This window comes from Xylaria bambusicola, assembly GCF_022495145.1.
Source record: "Xylaria bambusicola strain CBS 139988 unplaced genomic scaffold F5B22scaffold_1, whole genome shotgun sequence".
Lineage (NCBI taxonomy): Eukaryota > Fungi > Ascomycota > Sordariomycetes > Xylariales > Xylariaceae > Xylaria > Xylaria bambusicola.
This window is the reverse complement of record NW_025953554.1, coordinates 325,105-345,149: the sequence shown is the minus strand read 5'-3', so window position 1 is coordinate 345,149 and position 20,045 is coordinate 325,105. Positions and strand designations below refer to the sequence as shown.

Sequence of the window (20,045 nt, the reverse complement as noted above, 5' to 3'; positions counted from 1 at the left end):
AGATCTCATATACTACTGGAATCGTAGATTTCGTGGGCCATCTATTGTTGTAAAAATGGCACTTACATTGCACTTTCATTGCTTGTGACGGTGCCACCTCGAGTATAGGGTGAAGGATGACAGAAGAGCCCCGAATACATACACTGGCATCATGATACAAGATTGAGGAGGCACCGGCATCCCTTCCGGGGCCACCAATTAGTAATTAAGAGATACAGTAAGTAGTACAGAGGGCGATAAGAACCTTGGAAGAAGCTAGGGAGCAGAGTAGCATCCTCCATGCAAGTACAGAGCAGAGTATAGTAGACACGCAGTGGGCATTGCAACCCCACCATTCCATCGTCACATCACAGCCTCCGCCTGCGTCTTGAAGTACGTAGGTCACTATCCAAGTATCTACCTACTTGCCTGCCTACTTGCCTACAGCTGCCCCGCCATTTTATATAACCATCTCACTATATTTTCCCTCCTTAGCACTTCCCACAGCCTTGTGCCGTTTTCATTCATCCAATCTCGATTTATCCAAAAACATCCGTAATCACCGGCCTCAGACGCCTTCTATTAGCCACAATGCCGGGAAAGCAACCTAGTCTGTTCGCTTTCAGCGACATCGGTGCCCTCGCACCTGCACTCCGGTCCTACATTGTCACCAGCCAGAACGCCGGCCTGCTCCGCCACGAAACCTTCAAGGTCGCCGTGTCTGGCGGCTCACTCCCAAAGACCCTCGCCCAAGCCTTACTTGCTGAGCCCAAATCTGACGAAGACGTAATCAAGTTCGACAAATGGGAGCTCTTCTTTGCCGATGAGAGAGCTGTGCCGCTAGACCATGAAGACAGCAACTACGCCCTCATCAAGACGGAGTTGCTGGACAAGATCCCTGCCTCCCTCGGTCAACCCAAAGTATACCCCATAAATGCTGAGCACCTGGACGATACCCAGGAGCTGGCAGATCAATATGAGAAGCAGCTTGTTGAGTCCTTTGCGAAAGGCGATTCAGTCCGACTTCCCATTTTCGACCTCCTCCTTCTCGGCTCCGGTCCCGACGGCCACACATGCAGCCTGTTCCCCGGCCATCCTTTATTACGTGAGACAGATGCCTGGGTCGCCCCCATCGACGATTCGCCCAAACCGCCTCCGAGACGTATCACCCTCACACTCCCCGTCGTGACACATGCCGTCAGGATCGCATTCGTGGCTACCGGCGCTGGGAAGCAACGAATCATGAAGCGGATATTCGAGGCGGGCGACGGACTCCCATGCGCTCTAGTCAATGAAGCCGCAGGCGACCGCGTCAGCTGGTTTACCGATAATGCAGCCGTTGAGGGCGTTCAATTCCCTCGCCGTAGCTTTCTATAAGCTATAACAACCACTATAAGACGTCATGGGTCATATGGACATCACGAAAATTAGGTCGGCGTTCTTCTGTTAAAAGCGGGCAGCTGTCACTCGACTTACGACTCGGTTCGGCTTCTCCATATAAAGCGTTGAGCAAAAGAGTGTCATTCTGAACGAAAACAGTCTGCACTCTTCTACGATGTATAGATGCGACCGATGTGGCCCCAGCTTGCTCGCTGAAACGTAGGTGCCGCTCTATCCTACACCCATTACCACATCACATCCGACTTTGACGCGTTATGAGATATCGACGAGTACCCCCAGATAGATTTGATTTATTTTCCAAGCTCTATCCTTGCACGGCTAGCTCTCCTCATCCCAACTTTTTTATGGGGAAAAGGAGACGCACGAGAGGTCCGGATCCGGCGCAGGGTAGCAATTTATTGCATTCGTTCATGCACGGTTATATGCGTGGGTGATATCACCACGGCATCAGTGCGCCCGTCTGCGTTATTCCCCACATATAGAGAAAATTGCCATCAAATAAAAGTTATGTGAAAGTTATGATCCGTATCGTATGATCAGACTCGCGTGATTTGTGAAAGATGACTGCTATATATCTCAATTTTGTCTACTCATGAATAGCCCTCTATGGAAATGGGGCTCTTTTCGATGCCAGTAGCTCTAATACCTAAAGTATGATGTATCTATATTCCGTCATGTGCCAGTTGATATCAATCAGGCTCAATTTCATAACATCATCAATGCTGTTTCATAAAACGTTAAACTTGACACATTGTTTCAAAGTGTTGTCTCCGACCGTTTCTCTAAACCGCACATATAGACCAGCTACCTATCGAGCTTCTTCTCCTTGATGAACAACGACGAGACGATAGCGAGGCCCGCGAAAACCGCAACAGGGACGAAAGCCCACTGCGTCGCGATAGCGTAACACTTCCGCACGATGATCGCGACTTCCGGATCGAGCTTCCGTATATAGTCCAGACTCAGACGGACCTGCTCCTCGATCTCCCTGGCACGATCTGCGCCGCCTAGCCGCTCGGCTAGATTCACGCGGAGCATCTGCTGCAGCGTGGCCGTCGTGACGCTAATGCCTATCGTCGTGCCCAGGGAGCGGAAGAGATAGGAGCACGCGATGGCCACGGCTGTGTCTTCGGGCGCCACGTTGGCGATTATGGCGATCAGGGTCGAGGTAATCGCTGATGCGATCTTGTTAGCATACACCGTACAGCCAAGATATTGAGAAGAAGAAGAAGAAAAAAGTGAAAATGAATAGAGAAAATAGATTTCTTACAGATACTGCTTCCGAGCGCGACTACAGCAAGACCAGCAATGGTAATGATGGCCGACCGCTGCCCTGCGCCTATGACCATCGGCACGCACCCCAGTATCGCAAGGCAGTACCCCGTCAGAGTAAGCCAGAAGAACCTCCCCGTGCGCCTCATCGTGATCCCTCCGCCCAGGGACCCAGACAGCGAGAAGAGCGTGCTCGGAATGAAGACCAGCCCGGACCGAGTCGCGGACAGACCGACCGCGGCCTGGAAGAACAGCGCGATGAAGAAGTACAACCCCATCTGGCCCGCGACGCCGAAGAAATTGGCGCCGTACGCGGCGAGCAAAGGCGGGTCGAAGATGACGTGGCCGGGCGCGAAGGGCTCCTTCGCGACGTAGGCTTCGACGAGGACGAACACGATGAAGAGGACCGGGGTCAGCGCGAGGGGGATGTACGTGATCTCTTTGTCCCAGCCTTCGTTGCTCCCGTTGTCGAGGCCGAATAAGAGGAGGAAGACGGCGGAGACGAGCGTGAAGGCCCCGATGAAGTCGATCCGGAGGAACTTGGCGCTCCAGTGGGAGTGGTCTGTGTGAGGGAGGTGCAGGACCATGTAGACGGATGTGAATGCTATGAGTGCGATTGGGCTTTGGAGGATGAAGGCCCTGGGTATATTAGTACGAGGGAGATTCTTGGGAATATTGTGGTGGGTTGGAATAGGGGGAGAAGAAATGGCTTACCAGCGCCACCCGATGTTGTCGGCGAAGAGCCCGCCGATCGGGGCCCCGGTCGACATCCCGACTGCCCAGATGATGTTTATGTAGCCCTGCCAGACGCCGCGTTCGCGCAGCGAGACGAGGTCTGTCACGAGGATGGTGACTACGGCGTTCACTGTAACGTGGTGTGTTAGTTATTAATGCCATGCCAAGCGAGTCGTCGGAGCACCACATGAATATGAGCCCCTCTCATTCACCACAATGCAAATGAAAAAGGAGCCAACGAATTTCTCAAAGATGAAAAAAAAAAAAAAAATGGTAAAAAGAATTTCGTAGAAAAACTTACTCCCACCACCCCCAACACCCTGCACAGCCCGCGCAACACACAACTCGACGATATCCCTCGCAAGCCCACAGCCCAGACATCCCAGGCCGAAGACGGCGTACGCGAACAGCAGACACGCCTTGCGCCCGAAGATGTCGCTCAGCTTGCCGTAGAGCGGCTGGAACGTCGTCAGCGTGAGGAAGTACGACGTCGCGATCCAGCTCGTGCTGTTCAGCGCCTGCAACTCGCTGCCGATCCGGCCGTAGGTGGCTATCGTGAGCGTCTGGTCGAGCGCGACTAGGAAGATCTGCGTTGTCTTGTTAGATGTCTGCTTTCTTTCTTTCTCTTTCTCTCTCTCTCTCTTTACTTGTTGCTATTTGTTCGTTTGCGTGGGTATGAGATGAGAGGGTGCTGTCTTACACCTGTAGCCAGCGCCGGCATGAGCGCCGCCATTTTCACCGCGGGTTTCGCGGGCTCGTCGTTGGAGATGGTTCCGGAGGCATTTTCCGCCTCGGGAGTGTTATTCCTCGGAGCATCGGGTGAGTTTGTCGGTGGTATGCTGTTGTACGATGCCGCTTCGTTGGAAGATCCGTTCCGGGAGCCCAGTAGGGGAGCCGTCTCGGAGCCGTCGCTCGCTAGGACTGTTGTTGATGACTCCATTGCTGGTGAGTCCAACTCAGTATATTTAAAGCAAGACAATTGGTCTTCTGGGGCAATGAACGTCGTCCACCTCGCTCTTGTTCTCTACTCAGGAGGTACTATTTATCTGTTTGATGATTACTAATCATCTGCCTCCCTTTTGTTGTTGTCGCGGCATAACCACACGCCCGGGATTTGAAACTGCGAAGTTCGGATGCAAGGTTAGTTAAAGAGAGGTGCGTGCGATCGGGCTCCAACCGATGTAACCGAAAACTTCCCAACTTTACAGTAGAATTATTAGTAACTTTAGATCTGAGTTTAAACATTTTGAAGGGATTCTTCAATAGATAAGTAGAGATCTTTTTTTTTTTTCCAAGGTTACAATCTCGATGGATGTACGGGGTGATAGCGGAGAGCCTGCGCCGAGTTTTCCGAACTCCGGAAAACATGCATACTCTGAAGAGCTTCACCGCATTTGCTGATCACCCTGTGGCCCTCATCATCGAACTCACTTGAGCAGTGTCAAACAAGATGATACCTACTCACTCTTGTTATACCTCGTCAATGATGCGCGCGTCTTTACTGATAGACACTCTTTTGTGCGCTAATGAGATGAGATTACCGTCATCAAGTGAGTCTATTCAAGGCCTACAACGTAACTAGATTGGCATCTCGGCATGAGTCGTTTCCAGTTAGGGGGTTGAATTGAACGAATTGTATAAGTAACGAGGTCGCTGCGTGCTGAATTACTATGTATGTGATGATGCACTGGAACTGAGGAAAGAGTTGGATGCGATTCCAACAGCGCTGATAGTATTCGCTGCGTAGCCCATCTGACGCGACACGGTGATGAGCCTGAAAGAGAAAATGCACGAGTCGTTTGAATTAGGTAGCAACACACAAAGATGAACGAGCTCATGATACACCAATCTGCGTATCCCTCAAGTTTGCTCCTAGGGCCGAGACATTTTGTACAACCGTGTATGTAACCGTAATTTCCATGGCCTCTCAAATTCAGAACCAACGACACCTGTTTTGGTGCAAGCCAGCCTCGTATCCCGATATTGACACCCTTCTTGTCATCTACCTATTACCGCTTTCGATGACTGCAGCAAATATTGCATGGCGGCCTGGCTGCTTTCACTTCAATGTACTACCCACCTACATGGCCATATCGAAACAACTGCCACTGCGAACCGGGTTCGCGGAATGAAAGCTGCTCGCAACCGCAAGCTTGCACGGCAGATCATTGTTGCAGAGTTCGAATAGAGACAGAGCTGGAGGGTGTTCAAGTGTATCTGTAAGTATAGATATATACTACACTAATCTACCTAGGTTAGATGGGTTAAGTAGAGCCCGCGAAATCCGAAGCAATTCTGAACGTGAGGGTAATCTTCGGGGACAGCAACGCGGAGATTTCCAGCTTCCGAGTCTCCCGACTTTCCTCATGGTGGGCACTGCATGACGGATTTTCCGCCAAAACCCCCCTGGTCGCGACTTTTGATAGGTTCCCAAAGGTTTCGAAACGCACGATTCCCTTCTCCTCTCATTTGCCTCGGACAAGGATTAACATGTCGCTACAACGTGGGGTGGGATGTTGGTGGGAAGCATTAGGTACAATGTAGTGCACACTAACCTTACTGACACGGGTAGGTGATGCGAGCTCTGGTGTAGTTAGTGCGCACTATGTCTGCGATGTGCTCCGTACAGATCCGTACTTATGTAAGTATGTCCGATGCGCATTAAAAGAAATGATAATGGGGGAAAAGGGTAGATATTGAAAAAGTTTTTAATTCTTAACGAGTGCTCTATGATCTTTCTCAGTTGAGCAGAGGGGGAAAATGACACCAGCTACTAAGTACCGTCAAAGATGCCATTTACCCCTGGACTTCGCCCTAGATACTTGAACACTGCCATATTCGTCTTATGCCGGTGACCGACGCGCCTCTTATGACGCGTTTTGCCATCTTAACTGACGTGGTTATAGTGGCTGTGAATGGGAGTGGCGTTTGCAATCAAACCATGGCAATGTTGGAACACAGTTCACGGCGGCTCTCTTGTTGCGTTCATCAAACAAGCGAAGCAACAACATGAGATGAACATAGGTATGTACATATATAGTTTACCTACTGTGTTCTCCAGTTGCAACCTACACGTGTTGTTGTAAGTACTAAGTGAGTAGTAAGCTAGGGGGGCATGAGCTTGGAGCAACCGCCAAGAGACTGTGTCACGAAATTAAAAGAGCCATATAGGGACTCCACTGTTGAGCCGATGGTTTCAGCCTACCGAGCGCCATCTTCCTACAGGAACTTGACGCAACCCGGGGGGCCCGCACATGCCGTGCAGCCAGTAGGTAGATAGATTCAACCCAAGATACAGCACAAGATAATTTGCTGAGGTAGCCAGCCTTGGCTGGTCGTTCGTTCGTTGGCATGTTCTTGCTCGGCCCAGGTTTAGTTCGCTAGAATTGCCCAAGGTTCTACTTAGTTATACTTATCCTAACTTATACTAACTAGTCCATCTATGTGGTAATCAATTTCTCACATCTTTCTTTCGCATACAGGTATTGATTGCAGTGGTTGATAAATGTTTCTGTCCTACATACCTACCTATTTACTTAGATATTATCACATCGCCTATGATCCCGCGAGGACACAAACCAACCGTCCAATCAAAAGACCTCGGCCGAGCAAGATTGATGAGTTGGTGCTCATGATACTTAACAAACCCTCCCAAGCCAATATATAACGTCATGCACCAATAACAGGCCCCATTGAGCATCGTCCAGGGGGGTATATGCAACACAACCATCGCCCCCTACGTCAACTTGTTGTCGAGTGTTTGGGGTCCCCTGAGCAGAACTCGGGCTGCAGTACCAGCACACACTTTACAATACACTGCCGTGTACCTGCATGGGCGTCCATCGATGACCTCTTCAGAAGTCGTATCGTAGTCCTTGGTCTCGGCAGCTCACCTGGGAACCCTTCTCGCCCTTCTACGTTCCTTTCCGCCGTTCGCTTTGAGGGCTGTGTCCTCCAGTTTACCTTCTCCCTCCCTCCCTCCTGCATGGGTTGGGTTCTCAAATCTAAGCGGCCGAAACGTAGCCTAGGACAGACCTACTTAGGACAGACCTAGGAGTTCGCATTTATAATTTATACAGCCTGGGACAGATGCGGGTCCTGGGGATCTCGTCCGCCAACCCGAACAGACGTAACCACCCAAGTTGTTAATGGTCATCTTATTGCCGTTTCAACTACCTGTACACCCATCCCCCGTCAGCCGACAGGCGCAGTAGGATGGATATATCTTCGCTCCAGGTCCCCAGGGCGGGCCGCTCGCGCTTCTCCAAAGCCCTTCCCACCCCTCCAGACTTCGATGAGGAGTTCAATAGGAAAGCCACACCAACACTGCGCGGCTTACCAGATGCACCACGACCTCCCATGAATAAGCCTGCTCTGGCCACGAGCATTTCCACCCCTAGTTTGCGCTCCAAAGCTTACGACTCACCTCTGCCACTTTTGCCCATTATGGCGGAACCCCCACGGCCCAGAGCTCAAGCTGGTCCTATTGCTCGGAAACCAGTGGCACAGTTGCCCACTCCGCCAGCCAGTGTAGAGCCCAAACCCAAGACAAAGGCGGCAAAGAGGCAGTCGTCGATATCAAGCCTGCTATCTGCCTATTCACGCAGCTCGTCAGACTGGGCTCAGAGATCATCACATGAAAGTGACTTTACCAAAGAGAGTGAACCATCATATTCACCAGAACGAGAGGCCACGGACATCTTACCGCCCGTGCCCTCCAAAAATAGCCTAGAGACAACGCACGATGCTACTAGTGATAAAGCAAGTGAAATAACGTCTTACACAATTATAGACAACTTTCCGCCTCCTCCACCCTTGAAGAACCCGTCGCGGCCACGCACACCTTCAGGTAGTAAGCAGCCGTCGGACGGGCCTAAAGACGGGGAAGGTGGGTCATCGTCATTGTCGCCGCCGTCTTCACTTACAAGCGGGTCCCCACGTGCAGGCCGAGAGATCTGGCGGAGGAGGGCATCGTCGAGGTCAGATGCTGGCCTAGTCATCACCGAGCTTAAACTACCCTCGTCAAACGGGTCTACGGCCTCGACAGCCTCTACCTCTACAACCTCTACTATACAACCCCCTCCGAAAAAGACGGAGCTTCCTTCTACACTTCCTCCACTGCCTCCTCCTCCTGCATTACCTGCGAAACCAGGACAACAACAACAAAAACTCCCACCACCCCCTCCACCTCCCAAGCATCAACGACTACCACCCCCACCACCAACACAGCAGCAGCAGCAGCAACAATCTATTACCTCTTTACCGCCAAGGTCAGCATCTCTGCCCGGCAGGAATATCCGTCCTGTCAAGCAGGCCGAGTCAATAGATAAAGGTGACGAGATGGGCAAGTTCCAGAAGCTCAAAGGGCTTCTGCGTCGGGATAATGGCGATCAAGATGGCGACGAGAAGCAAAAGTCCCCGCAACAATCATCATCAAAGAATCAGTCCCGTACAATAGGTAACACCGCAGTTTATAAGCCCGAACCGCCTGCAAAGGCCAGCTCAATGCAGCCGCAGGACCATGCACCGGCACCTGCATCTGTCAAAGCAAGTTCGTTATCGGCCGCCTCGTCAGATACGATAGTCCCACCTGTAAATGAATCCGGCAAAGCTACAGGTGCAGCGATTCCGCGTCGTCCGGTTGGCGCAGTATCCAGACCAGGCATTAACACACCCAACGTCGTGCAAAATCCCTCGACTCAGACTCCGAGCACCTTGCAACCGAGCACGCCAGCGGGCAGTCTTCCTCACCCACGCCAACGCCAACCCCGACCACAGCCATCATCTTCAGCTCTTCCCCAACAGCCCCAAAGTCATCGTCCCAGCAGTCCCCATGGTCCCACTTCGCCGACGGGAGGAACCCCGAGATCTGGCTCCACAGCCGCCCATCCGAGTCAATCGTCAGCCCCAACTGCGTCCTCCGTCGGGTTCCACCAAGGTCCGGGGATCATCAGCGCGAGCAGCCCTACCTCTCAGCTTCAGTCTCAACTTTCAAAATCATTGTCGCCCATCGACAAAGACACTTACTCGCTGCGGGACTTGCTTTCCTCGCCACTACCAGCCGTATCGGCTACGCCAAATGCGTCGTTCCTCAGCCTGCCGACCGGACCTGGCGATGAGCGAGCGGCCGCTGCACCAGGCGCGGTATCATCGCCAGCCACGTTCGGAGAGAGACCGTCGCCTCTTCAATCACCAGTGACAGGTCCCGTTGCCGACGCGCTCGCCCGCTTCCCCCGCAACACGCAATGCCAGCTCCAGTGCACTGTCGACGGCGTCTGGCCTGCTAATCCCCTCGAAGGACGACACTACAACTGCCACGTGCAGCACAATAAACTGCTTCCCTCGCGCAATTTGACCTACCCGCTCGCCTGTCAGACTTGTGGCATTGCTGACGCCGAGCGTCGGTTCATGTGCACTTTCTGCAATCTACGCATTTGTGTGCCGTGCAGCGATGTTCTGGTCGCGAACGGGCGGGACTTGAGAGTGACTATGGGGATCCTGAGAGAGAAGGGCATGATGCATGATTGGGCGCAGTACCCTAAGCGAGCGGGTCGATAAAAGCCTCCGGGTACCTATTTCGAACATTTGTGGTGTTTTGTCGTTGGCGAAACGTTTGGCGTCACTATTCAATATGTTTTATCGACAAATACTACGGCATAACGCACCAGAGCAGGGTGCTAGGTACGAGGCTACGGCTTCCTTTCGCAAACCTTCTCTTCTCGTATCTTCTTATTTTTAAAGACTTTTCAATTCTCTGTACAAATTACTATTCAGGCATCACCTACTGGAGACGGCGGTTTTTTATTTGCTCTTTTTATTACGATCATGTGATCGAAAATACCTCTTTCGTCATGGATATAGATGGATCGGACCAGATCAGATCGACACGATTAGAGTGGACCGGGACCGGTAACGAAGATTTCAAGAAGTGCGGTGATACGCTCTTCGACATATGGATCTTAGGGAGAGATGGAATTGTTGATACTGGGAAAAGGTTCAGAACGCGAAGTAAATAAACGATGATTATGACGGCATATGTTTTGTCGGATCGGCATTTTTTTTTTCTCCATCTGGGTTATTGGCACTGCACACTATACACTACCTGCGCAATACATTGCACACAATACGACATGCATATATGATACGATCCGAAGGAAAGGGAAAGGGAAGATACGGCCTGGATGCGTTACATCCACCGTTCGTGTAAAAACGCGGTCGGAGTTCGAAGTTTACTCGATGTATAGTGAGGAATTGATCATTGTCATGTCCTACGGTTGGACATACGATTATAACACACCGATACCAATACCAATACGCGGATGGATATAGGCGGAAAATCGTCTGGTATGATACCTAGGGACATGCATAAAATGTTAAGGGGAAAAGACGGAGGGATATGGAGTTGGATTTGGAGGTGATGATATGTGCTGTGCTACTGTCTAGATTCTGTATGCCATGTTTCGGCTGGAATAGGCGGAGCCTTAAGACAGGAAATGGAAATACCAATGATATTTCTTGCAATGACGTGTTAATTACTTTGGGGCTCCTTTGAATCGTGAAATGTGTGAGAGTGTGAGATTTAAAATGGGAGTTCTGGTATGTGTTTGGGGAGTCTGGGGTGAGTCACCTGAAGGTATGAGAGATATGAGTCAGGTATGCCTGCGGGTTGACAGTCCGGGCTAAGTATTTCTATTGCTTGACATATCGTGCGTGTAAGTGGAAATACGTCAGAAAGGCCGTACAAGGTATACTGTAAGACTTTCATCGCGACACAAGGTCTAAAGGTCAGAACTCTGAAGGTAGGTATTCAGACTTCTCTCGCTATGTACAATGTATCTCTTCGTCCCTCTGTCTCCTGACTCCTGACGAAATTGATGCATAAGTACAGCTAGGTAGCCTATACGTAGGTACGTAGCAAGTAACCTACGACTCGCACATGTATGAAGAACTCGAGGCCAATGTTCGCGTTCGAAGATATGCCGCCATGACTAATGAGGTATAGAGTGGGCGAGGTTCGATTCCTTTCAGGGCTATAAGGTTACTTGCTTTTGGCTCATTTACGATATGCTATCTTAGGAATGTTCATGCAGCGTATAGAAGGAATATGTCTAAGACAGGAGGACGAAGGTTTAAGTTAGACTTAAGCTTGTCTGAGTTACAGGGCTATATGTCTCACAGTGTGGCTTGGATATTAGGGGTCGATAGCTAGATTAGTCAGTTCATAGCAGCATGGTAACAAACACAACATGTAGCTTCTCGGCTGTCGCAGCCCAGTCGAAAGAGAACGCACCAAGCGCTTTGCAAGAATAGGAGGGTATGAACTGTCCGGTTCCAAGGAGTGGGCTATACCTCTTGCTTCCTGCGTTTATCGCAGAGTCTTATATAATACTTGGTATCTACGTTGTGTATCATGGCATAAAATCGAGGCCAGTAGGACTTATGGCTGGCGGTCTCTCGAAATCCCCCTCTCGATCCATGCGTTCATAATGAAGAGTATCATATATACTTGCTGCACTTCCAGCCACCACGTACAGCCAACCCATATACTCATCCGTACAGCCTTTAATTTCAGGATATCGGCGATAAGGGTACATATACCGACCATTATATAAATAGTCCCCATCGATTATCATGACAACAGTATCTTTAGTGTTAAAGTATTGCTTAAGCATATTAAGGCATTTCTGGTTAATATAGAGATAGTATATAAAGTGTAGCAGACGAAGGCTTTCGTAAATCATCTAAAATATACTTTATCTTATAATAACGTTTACCTTAAAGAGCTTTCTTTCGATACTATACTAGTTTTGCTACTATACGAAGCATTCGTACACCTATTGCTTGGAGGCGCCGTTTAGGGTCCCCTCGTCCTTAACGACAATCCATTGCGCATATTGTTCCAAAAGCCAATTACGACTATAGCGCTCCAGAGCTTTATGCACCTACTCCTTAAAGGCCTCCATGTAGCGATTCCACGCCTCGTCGTCGCCGTAAGTGCAACGGTAGATGAGGAACCCCCATGTCTCGAATCCAGTGTCCCGAACGCGCAGTGGTCCCCATGGCGATCCTCAGAAATCATCGGTGAGGTCGGATAGCGCCACGTTATACATGTTGTATCGACAGAAGTTCCCGGCTTCTACGACGGCCTATTCAATAGAGTGACGGACTAAAAGAGATTGATGAAATAGTCCCTCGTTTGATTGCCAGAGAGTGAGGCCGAATGAGTACAGATAACGGAGGTAAATAGATGGGTAGATGAAACGGTGTGCGACAAGATCCCGTCTTGCAAGAAATGGAAGAGCTTTTCTCATTACATTTCAAGCGACAAGTGTGCAAATTAGCTGTGAGTGTCTTCTTTCAGTCTTGTGCTATACCAATTGGCAGTTAGCTTTTTCTTGGCTGTTGCCTGTTGGCTCTTAACTGTTGGTTTCGTACCTGCATGCATACCTGGGGTGTACGAGAGGCAATGACTAGACGATGCTCTCCATTTTAATTATTTGTTTATATGTTATATTTAGTCCCAATGCTCTAGTATACCTGATTATGACAGTAATACTGCATTGGATAGTATAAAATAAGCACATCAATAAACATTTAATAACTGCTAGGATTGGTAAACGTAATGATCGCTAAGCAACAGAGTAGAATTTCAAGAAAAGAACCTCATTCACGAAAAGTTTGTGCGCGTCTCTCCTTAAGTGCTTGCGTGAGGCCATCATGAACTTTATATTTAATAAACGAGGTAAACTCTGGGATCCCAAACTGATTGTTGATATCCTTTCGCCTACTTCTTCAGTACCCTCAGCACATATACTTACTACGTCGTCGTACTCATTCCCATCTCGGTATCGGGCTTTCGTGGCTCCCCATCTGTCGACTCTGTCATACGGGCTTCATCAGCCTTTTGTCTGATGTATTCTCGCAGTCCTTTCTTTCCCCAGACATGGAGGCCTGTAAACCGTAGTGCAGCCCACATTGCTATTAAGGTAACAGAAATCGAGACAAATTCGGTAGCCACTGATGTTACTATTAGCTATAGGTTAACGTATGAGTAAACTGTATACTTACCGCTCCATTTGCCAACGTAAATGGATGAATATACTCCGTCCTTATCATTCCCAACCTTCCCTTCATTGAATTTGTCTATAGGGAGCGCAAAAAGCGCAACGATAAATGACAGAGGAGCGAAAATGACCGTGATAATAGTAAAGCCAAAGATCGTCGCGCTTAGCACAGCTAATGAATGAGCTTCCTTCATGGTCGCATGCTTTTGCTTTAGATCCAGCTGAATCTGAATATCTTGCTCGACTCTCTCTGCATCTTGCTCAAGTTTTGTAATTCGCCGTCGGTATTTGTCAAACGTGGCCTTAAGGCTCACGGTATCTTTGGTCTTCGATTCTTGAGTTTTTGACGGCTGCAGTCGCGATTTCTCAATCTTTCCAAGTCTGGTGTGTTGCTGAGGCCATCGGGAATGCTCTGCAATTGCGGTTTCTTTAGATCTGGTACATGGTTGATCGTCCGCGGATGCTGCCTTTGGCAATACAAGACCCAGATATTCGTTCCATACTTCCTCCTGCTCAGCAAGCACCGATTTGATCATAGATAGTTCTGATTGAAGATCGCTAATCTCGTGAAAGAGCTGTTTCTCTTTTTCGAGATCAATATCCTCAATGCGGGCTTTCTTCACATACTGGTTCACATTTTCTGAGATAAGAGATAATGCATTCTCATATGTCTTGAGGAGTGGCTCGTTTGTCGTGGGTAATAAAGGGTTGTCTATCGTGTATATAGGGTCGCCGAGAGACTTTACGATTATATGCAAAATATTCGTAAGGGAGCCGAATGGGTCGTCTGGCCAAGGAGGGAATTGCGATGCCAGCAGACCGTTTTCAATTAGCTCTAGAGGTAGCTCGGGAGGGTTGATTATGATCTCGTCGCCAACCTTCCAAATCCAAGCTTGGCGGACGAACACCGCATGATCCGGTGGGGTACGCTTGGCTGCTACTTTGGTAGGTTGTTGACCACTCAGCTTTCTCAAGCATGTTCCCATCAGTCTCCATAGGTCACTCAGTAACGCTGAAGCATCCCTTTTAGGACGGGTTGGCGTCTGCGTCAAATTATTCCTTTCCTTCTTAGAGCTCTCATAACGACCTAGCACTTGATCCCAATTGCGGTCCTTAAGAACGTTATGAGACAACGCAGGACTACAGTACTCGTCCAGAGTAAGTGGCATACTGCCCTTGATAAAGTCGTGACTCTTGCCAACACAGGCGTGCAGGTACTCATTTGTAGGGTCCTCCATGCGTGCCTCAATGACTGCCCAATTGTAGACTTGAATAAAAGGCACCTAGAACAGTCAATTCTTCCTTCTAGATTGGGCTTGGTTGTGTCCATCGTACCACAAGCGAAACAAAGTCAAATGACTGGTGGCCTTCATGGCAGGAGTATTCCAGCTGCTGAAAAATACAGGAGGGCTCTCGTGATCGAAGACGTGGGTATGCCTCCTGATTGTAATGGAAATCATGCTTAATTCGACTTATAAGTTCGGTCATAATTCCAATGGTTTCGCTCGTTTCGATTTGGTTGTGAGGTACCAGCTTGCCTTGTAATCTTTGAACATTGAAGCATAGCTGTATCTAGCATAATGGTTAGTAACTTGAAATTTAGTTGCTAATTAATGTGTATAGCCACATACATAAACTCCGATCATTTGCTTAAAGCATAGGTTAGTTACTTTTGATGTATTATTTGCGCGGGAACTGAGTATTCTTACATTCTTACGGTCCAGAATTTCTTCCGATGGACAACTGAAGCTGCTTTCATGAAGAATGAGAGCAGAGATGGCCTCCAATGTCTCTGCTATTACTGCTTTATCCCAAGCAGTCTCTTTGTTCCTATCCTCAATTTTTGGATTTGTGCCTTTAAGTAAGAGAAAGTAAGCGATATTGCCACTACCATAGTGACATGCATAATGAAGAGGAGTCCAGCTGCGATTACACTGCATTTCGAGGCAAGTATTAGGAGATATGCTGATGAGCGTTTCCACAACCTCAAGGCATCCTTTCTGTGCTGCGTAATGAAGAGCAGTTCGCCCTTCATTGTCCCGCGCAGTGATATACTTATATGTGGCATCATTGTTCCCGGCCGTATTGATAAGTTGCTTCACCACCTCAGTATTTCCATTATAAGCTGCGCAATGAAGAGCAGTTTGCCCTTCATTGTCCCGCGCAGTGATATACTTATCTGTGGCATCATTGTTCCCGGCCGTATTGATAAGTTGCTTCACCACCTCAGTATTTCCATTATAAGCTGCGCAATGAAGAGCAGTTTGCCCTTTACTGTTCTGCGCAGTGATATACTTATCTGTGGCATCACTGTTCCCGGCTGTATTGATAAGTTCCTTCACAACTTCAATGTTTCCCCCATAAGCAGCGTAATGAAGAGCAGTTCTCTTTTGATTGTCCTGCTCAGTGATATACTTATATGTGGCATCACTGTTCCCGGCCGTATTGATAAGTTCCTTCACGACCTCGATATTTCCCGTATAAGCTGCGTAATGAAGAGCAGTTTGCTCATCTGAATCTGCCCTAGCCACATATTCTTGTTTTTTTTTGGCATATTCAATAAGTTTTGCTACTATGAGAGGGTATCCGTCCCCTTGTATCCACATAGTAGCGTGGTGGAGGGCAGTGCGCTTAGATGGGTCTGTTGCAGTAACATAGGCATTTGCTATGTCTTTAGGAGTCGACTCATTCAAGATCGATTCAATTTTTTCCAGATCTCCTTCCAATATATAACTGAAAAATTGTTCTCTATCATGTTCGTTTATTACTCCTCCTCCTCCTTGCAGTGTGGCATCGCCATGTTGAGCCATGGTTGGGATAGGCGGGGCTGCGTTGTCGTCTATAGTAAAAACCAGGGTTATTCATGAGGATTCTCACCACTAACACAATTCAGGGAACAAGACATGTGTTGTCATACCTATATCTGTTCCAGCCATTGTTCAGCTGTTCCCATTTAGATGGTAAGGGGTTTGAGGGGGTCCAGAGTTAAGGATTGCTTGCTGATTGTTGAGAAGCCTGACTGTGCGTGGGGTTGGAAAGGTTCAAAGAGCAGAACAGAATGGCACAGAGAATGGGCGGTCAGCTTGTACTTAAAGCTTATCATTTATCTTTTAATACGAAATTCATTTACCGAAGGGAAGACTTGCGTTTCAATATTGTTGCTTACCTGCATGTAGGTGTTCTCCGATCTTTTAGATGGCTACCTGTAAGCAGATACAATGGAGTAGGGTTGTAGTCCATTGAAACAAACGATTGTCTCGTAAGCACATGAATAATGCAACAGAAAGCGAAAACGCAACTGCAATTTTACCGTATTGATTACCACGTTCCAGTATAAGCACCCTCGGCACCCACCTAAGTACCTAGTAAAGATAGGTATTGAATAACCATTACCTTAGTAAAATCACTGTTCATGTCAAACCGAGACAGAAAACACTCAGTACCGTTTGAGAAGTATATACCTCTATCTTCGTGTTGGTGATAGTTGTTTCTGTCGCACTAGGTACTTGTTACTATAGCCCACTGTTTCTGCTACACATATGTATACTACATAGCATAATGCTATAGAAGGGATCTAAATAAACCATTTGGGCCCTGCAGCCATTTATAGAACATTGTATACTGAACGGAGTCACTTTCACTACATGTCACTAGGTATTACATGTAGCATCTAGCTAACTTGAATAGCAATATCAGACCCGACAAGGCGGAGACCCTACCTAGATACCCTTTCTCCGGAACGCCATATCTTACTCATCTAGTGGATTGCGCATCAGCAATGGTGCATTTTATGACTGCTTTGGGTTGCGTTTAGTCTCATTGCCCGCCACGCCACGCGGAGAGACTCGCACAAGCTTGTGGCTTTATCTCAAGTTGAACACCGTGCTCATCACAGCTAGAGAAACGCTTCTCTTGTCAAGAGAAGGGGGAAACTGAGCTTTATAGACGGCTAGGTAATTGTATCTATACAAATGACCACAGGCGCCCCTTTTAAATCCCTGCGTATGACCATTTCCTTTACTTATTACGAGTTGAAACCCCGCGCACAGTCACTGACTACCACCCTGCGTTCGACAGCATTGGACTTTGATACTATGTCAGTGTATTTATCTTTCTAACCCTCCAATTCATCTAATCCAAATCTTCCTCAGCTGCCGAGAATCCCAAAGACAGCAAAGAGTCCGGCCATTACAAGTCCCGCCGGTCCTAACGCCATTGACACCCCAGCAGCTACGCCGGTTGCAGTAGGAACTGCCAAAACAGCGCCTCCCGTCGCTGCGTACAGACCAGCACCAGCTACAGTCACACCGATGACCCTTGCCACCCTCGCCTCATCCCAGGAGCCTTCTTTCAGATCAGAAACGGCACCTGCGACCATGTTCATATGTCCAGGCGCGAGCCTAGGAATTGAATTCGTGTTGCTCTGATCAAGGCTGGGACTGGCGCTCGAGTTGGGCACATGGTGGCGAGCGGATGTGTCGATTGGCAGATCAAGGTAGGAAAGATCCGACCGAGTCGGTCCTCGCGCGGGAACTTCGATACGCCCTTGAGCGGCTTGGGCTGATGTATAACCTGCAAGATCTAGGTAGGAAAGGTCTGGCTGCGGCATGATCAAGTTTTGTCCGCTTAGAATGCTACGCTCTGATAAGAAATTTGGTGTTTGTAGATTCCCCCATGCGTGGTAAGGAGATACCCTTCTAGAGCATTCCCCTTGGGGGACACCAACGTGGGCGTTCAGAGCAGAATTTATCTCATCTCCTGCCGCGTGAGGCAGGGTCTTGAGGCCGAGGCCAACGCCTGCGAAGCAGTAAGTTCTACACCTAGTATGATGTATCATTCGATAGGCTCACCTGGAGGCTGGTGAGTGGAATCCCTGGTTGATGGCGTGAGCATCATTGTGAGCGCAGTTAGACGTCTCGGTGCCGGGATTTCCAAGCCGAGCCACCTTCTGAGTTCCTCCTGCGCTTGGTGGCAGTTCGAGGTGCGGAAGTTGTAAACTGTGGCGTGACTAAGCTCAGCTATGAATTCGTTTACCTGGCCTCTTGTTACAATCCTTGGGACCTTGTTCCCGATGAGCTGTTTTGACCACACTTGTCCATCATCTGTTACTATCTTCTCATATTTTCGCATGCGATTCGTTTGAATAATTTCGTAGCTCACATCGCGGAAGTCTGGTAAAGATCACATACTTAGTCTACGTTGCTAGATATACTAATACATCTTACATGGTTAATTCTTGATGCAATAGATGTGCTTTGCTCACCGCTTCCGTGTGGGCTACCTAGACGTTCTGCAATGAGGGCTTTCCCATTCTCATCTATGAGAAGAACTGCAGAGTGGGCTGCAAGGTCCGCCTGGATTGGACTACCCTTCAATGGCCTGCGGATAACAAAGGCATGGGCAATTCTGGCGTTCTAGAATTATGTGAGTCTATGGAACCACGAGGAGTGGTATACGTACATCTTGCGGCATTATACAATCTTTGCTGAAGTTCTAAAAATCAAACTGTTATGAAGAGTATGTCTGTGTTCAGATTGCACAAGGAGCCAGGCCGGGCGTTGGAAGAATCAATATTGCATATATGTGGCGCTGTTAGACCTCCATTTGGTCATAATCCGGTGTATGCGGCCTTGTCAAAAATGCCAACACAGTCGTCAGCCAGCCAGCCACCCATCAGTAAAATGCAGGCTCATACGAGACAGCATTGCGCGGTATATCCCACTGATTGGCCTACAATTCGTACTTTTGAGGCAGGGTAGATCGATTCTTACCGCATTGAAGACATGCCACTATTTCATTGGGTCCCAACCTACACACCATCCAAAAGGTTGCCTACCTAGCTGGTGGGTGCCTCATGCGTGGGATTTGCTCTTTATCAATCAATGAAAGTACTTATTCAGAACTGAATGGCTTGTCCCCCCGCGCGGGGTAGCACCGTAAAACTCACAATTAGTCAATTAGATTGATTACATTTGTCAACTAGGTAGGTAACGAAAGTGAACAATGTACCATGCCTACGGTCACTCAAAATCGGGGTCGACCACACCTACTGCGTAGGTCCAACTGCAGTTCGTTAGGCAAATCTTTGGTGATGCTGGGGCGGGTAAGCACGCATACTCCCCGATGAGATTGCTAGGTCGCTATCCATGCACACATATATACAATTTTCTAGAAACAGATGAGTGGGAGAGCCACTGGCTTCTTTTCGACGTTTGGTTCCATCTGGATCAGCTGCATTTCCGCTCCCGAGTCGAAGACGAAGTCCAGACAGCTGTTAGGATATAGAAAGGCTCGTATGTAGGATTAGTCCAGGTCTGCCGGTAAGCGTAGGCTGTACCACTTCGTAATAAAGATTTGGCGTTTTATTCAAATGCTTTATATCCTAGCGTACATGTAGTATTGATTGAGCGAAGAGTTCGCCCGAGGATGGCTTTTCATCTAGAAAACTATACCTAGCCCATCATCGTAGAGAGGCTGAAGTGCTAAGACACGCTACCGGCCGGCACTTACCGCTAGAGGCTCCACTATATCGGCATGCCAGTGGGTACCAGCGCCGGTCTAGCAGTGCTCTAGAATCAAGCTTAGCCCAGGGGT

The 20,045-nt window shown here is 48.7% G+C and overlaps 6 protein-coding genes across 6 annotated transcripts; 3 read left to right on the top strand and 3 right to left on the bottom strand.

The window, feature by feature from the left end:
* Nucleotides 1-274: 274 nt before the first annotated feature.
* On the top strand, nucleotides 275-1,902 carry F5B22DRAFT_582392 (nagb/rpia/CoA transferase-like protein). Its single transcript, XM_047973296.1, has one exon. The coding sequence runs from the start codon at nucleotides 571-573 to the stop codon at nucleotides 1,354-1,356; it is 786 nt and encodes a 261-aa protein (XP_047836191.1). The 5' UTR covers nucleotides 275-570; the 3' UTR covers nucleotides 1,357-1,902.
* F5B22DRAFT_582390 (MFS multidrug transporter) lies at nucleotides 1,890-4,642 on the bottom strand. Its single transcript, XM_047973295.1, has 5 exons — nucleotides 4,088-4,642; nucleotides 3,689-3,974; nucleotides 3,367-3,517; nucleotides 2,651-3,291; nucleotides 1,890-2,555 (listed from the first exon to the last, which is right to left on the bottom strand). Exons 1-5 carry the CDS (start codon nucleotides 4,325-4,327, stop codon nucleotides 2,185-2,187), a joined length of 1,689 nt encoding a protein of 562 aa, XP_047836190.1. The 5' UTR covers nucleotides 4,328-4,642; the 3' UTR covers nucleotides 1,890-2,184.
* Nucleotides 4,643-7,488: 2,846 nt separating this feature from the next.
* Nucleotides 7,489-10,183, top strand: F5B22DRAFT_4515 (uncharacterized protein). Its single transcript, XM_047971967.1, has one exon. It carries the CDS (start codon nucleotides 7,603-7,605, stop codon nucleotides 9,943-9,945), a length of 2,343 nt encoding a protein of 780 aa, XP_047836189.1. The 5' UTR covers nucleotides 7,489-7,602; the 3' UTR covers nucleotides 9,946-10,183.
* Nucleotides 10,184-12,949: 2,766 nt separating this feature from the next.
* On the bottom strand, nucleotides 12,950-14,964 carry F5B22DRAFT_4466 (uncharacterized protein). Its single transcript, XM_047971922.1, has 2 exons — nucleotides 13,456-14,964; nucleotides 12,950-13,404 (listed from the first exon to the last, which is right to left on the bottom strand). The coding sequence occupies exons 1-2, from the start codon at nucleotides 14,687-14,689 to the stop codon at nucleotides 13,205-13,207; spliced, it is 1,434 nt and encodes a 477-aa protein (XP_047836188.1). The 5' UTR covers nucleotides 14,690-14,964; the 3' UTR covers nucleotides 12,950-13,204.
* Nucleotides 14,965-17,275: 2,311 nt separating this feature from the next.
* Nucleotides 17,276-19,424, bottom strand: F5B22DRAFT_582377 (uncharacterized protein). The gene is made up of 5 exons (XM_047973294.1): nucleotides 19,399-19,424; nucleotides 18,912-19,321; nucleotides 18,715-18,865; nucleotides 18,302-18,622; nucleotides 17,276-18,248 (listed from the first exon to the last, which is right to left on the bottom strand). Exons 2-5 carry the CDS (start codon nucleotides 18,921-18,923, stop codon nucleotides 17,599-17,601), a joined length of 1,134 nt encoding a protein of 377 aa, XP_047836187.1. The 5' UTR covers nucleotides 18,924-19,321; nucleotides 19,399-19,424; the 3' UTR covers nucleotides 17,276-17,598.
* A 36-nt stretch (nucleotides 19,425-19,460) lies between these two features.
* Nucleotides 19,461-19,980, top strand: F5B22DRAFT_582374 (uncharacterized protein). Its single transcript, XM_047973293.1, has 2 exons — nucleotides 19,461-19,514; nucleotides 19,569-19,980. The coding sequence occupies exon 2, from the start codon at nucleotides 19,575-19,577 to the stop codon at nucleotides 19,734-19,736; it is 162 nt and encodes a 53-aa protein (XP_047836186.1). The 5' UTR covers nucleotides 19,461-19,514; nucleotides 19,569-19,574; the 3' UTR covers nucleotides 19,737-19,980.
* Nucleotides 19,981-20,045: the final 65 nt, after the last annotated feature.

Excerpts from the sequence above, each read along its gene's own strand:
- F5B22DRAFT_582390 (XM_047973295.1), bottom strand. The coding sequence starts at position 4,327 with ATGGAGTCATCAACAACAGTCCTAGCGAGCGACGGCTCCGAGACGGCT. Across the intron at positions 3,975-4,087 it reads TGCCGGCGCTGGCTACAGGT|ATCTTCCTAGTCGCGCTCGA; the intron begins GTAAGACAGCAC and ends AAGACAACGCAG. Across the intron at positions 3,292-3,366 it reads GACAACATCGGGTGGCGCTG|GGCCTTCATCCTCCAAAGCC; the intron begins GTAAGCCATTTC and ends TAATATACCCAG.
- F5B22DRAFT_582392 (XM_047973296.1), top strand. The coding sequence starts at position 571 with ATGCCGGGAAAGCAACCTAGTCTGTTCGCTTTCAGCGACATCGGTGCC.
- F5B22DRAFT_4515 (XM_047971967.1), top strand. The coding sequence starts at position 7,603 with ATGGATATATCTTCGCTCCAGGTCCCCAGGGCGGGCCGCTCGCGCTTC.
- F5B22DRAFT_582374 (XM_047973293.1), top strand. The coding sequence starts at position 19,575 with ATGAGATTGCTAGGTCGCTATCCATGCACACATATATACAATTTTCTA.
- F5B22DRAFT_4466 (XM_047971922.1), bottom strand. The coding sequence starts at position 14,689 with ATGGAGGACCCTACAAATGAGTACCTGCACGCCTGTGTTGGCAAGAGT. Across the intron at positions 13,405-13,455 it reads TTACGTTGGCAAATGGAGCG|TGGCTACCGAATTTGTCTCG; the intron begins GTAAGTATACAG and ends TAGTAACATCAG.
- F5B22DRAFT_582377 (XM_047973294.1), bottom strand. Across the intron at positions 18,623-18,714 it reads AGGTAGCCCACACGGAAGCG|ACTTCCGCGATGTGAGCTAC; the intron begins GTGAGCAAAGCA and ends GATCTTTACCAG. Across the intron at positions 18,249-18,301 it reads TTCCACTCACCAGCCTCCAG|GCGTTGGCCTCGGCCTCAAG; the intron begins GTGAGCCTATCG and ends ACTGCTTCGCAG.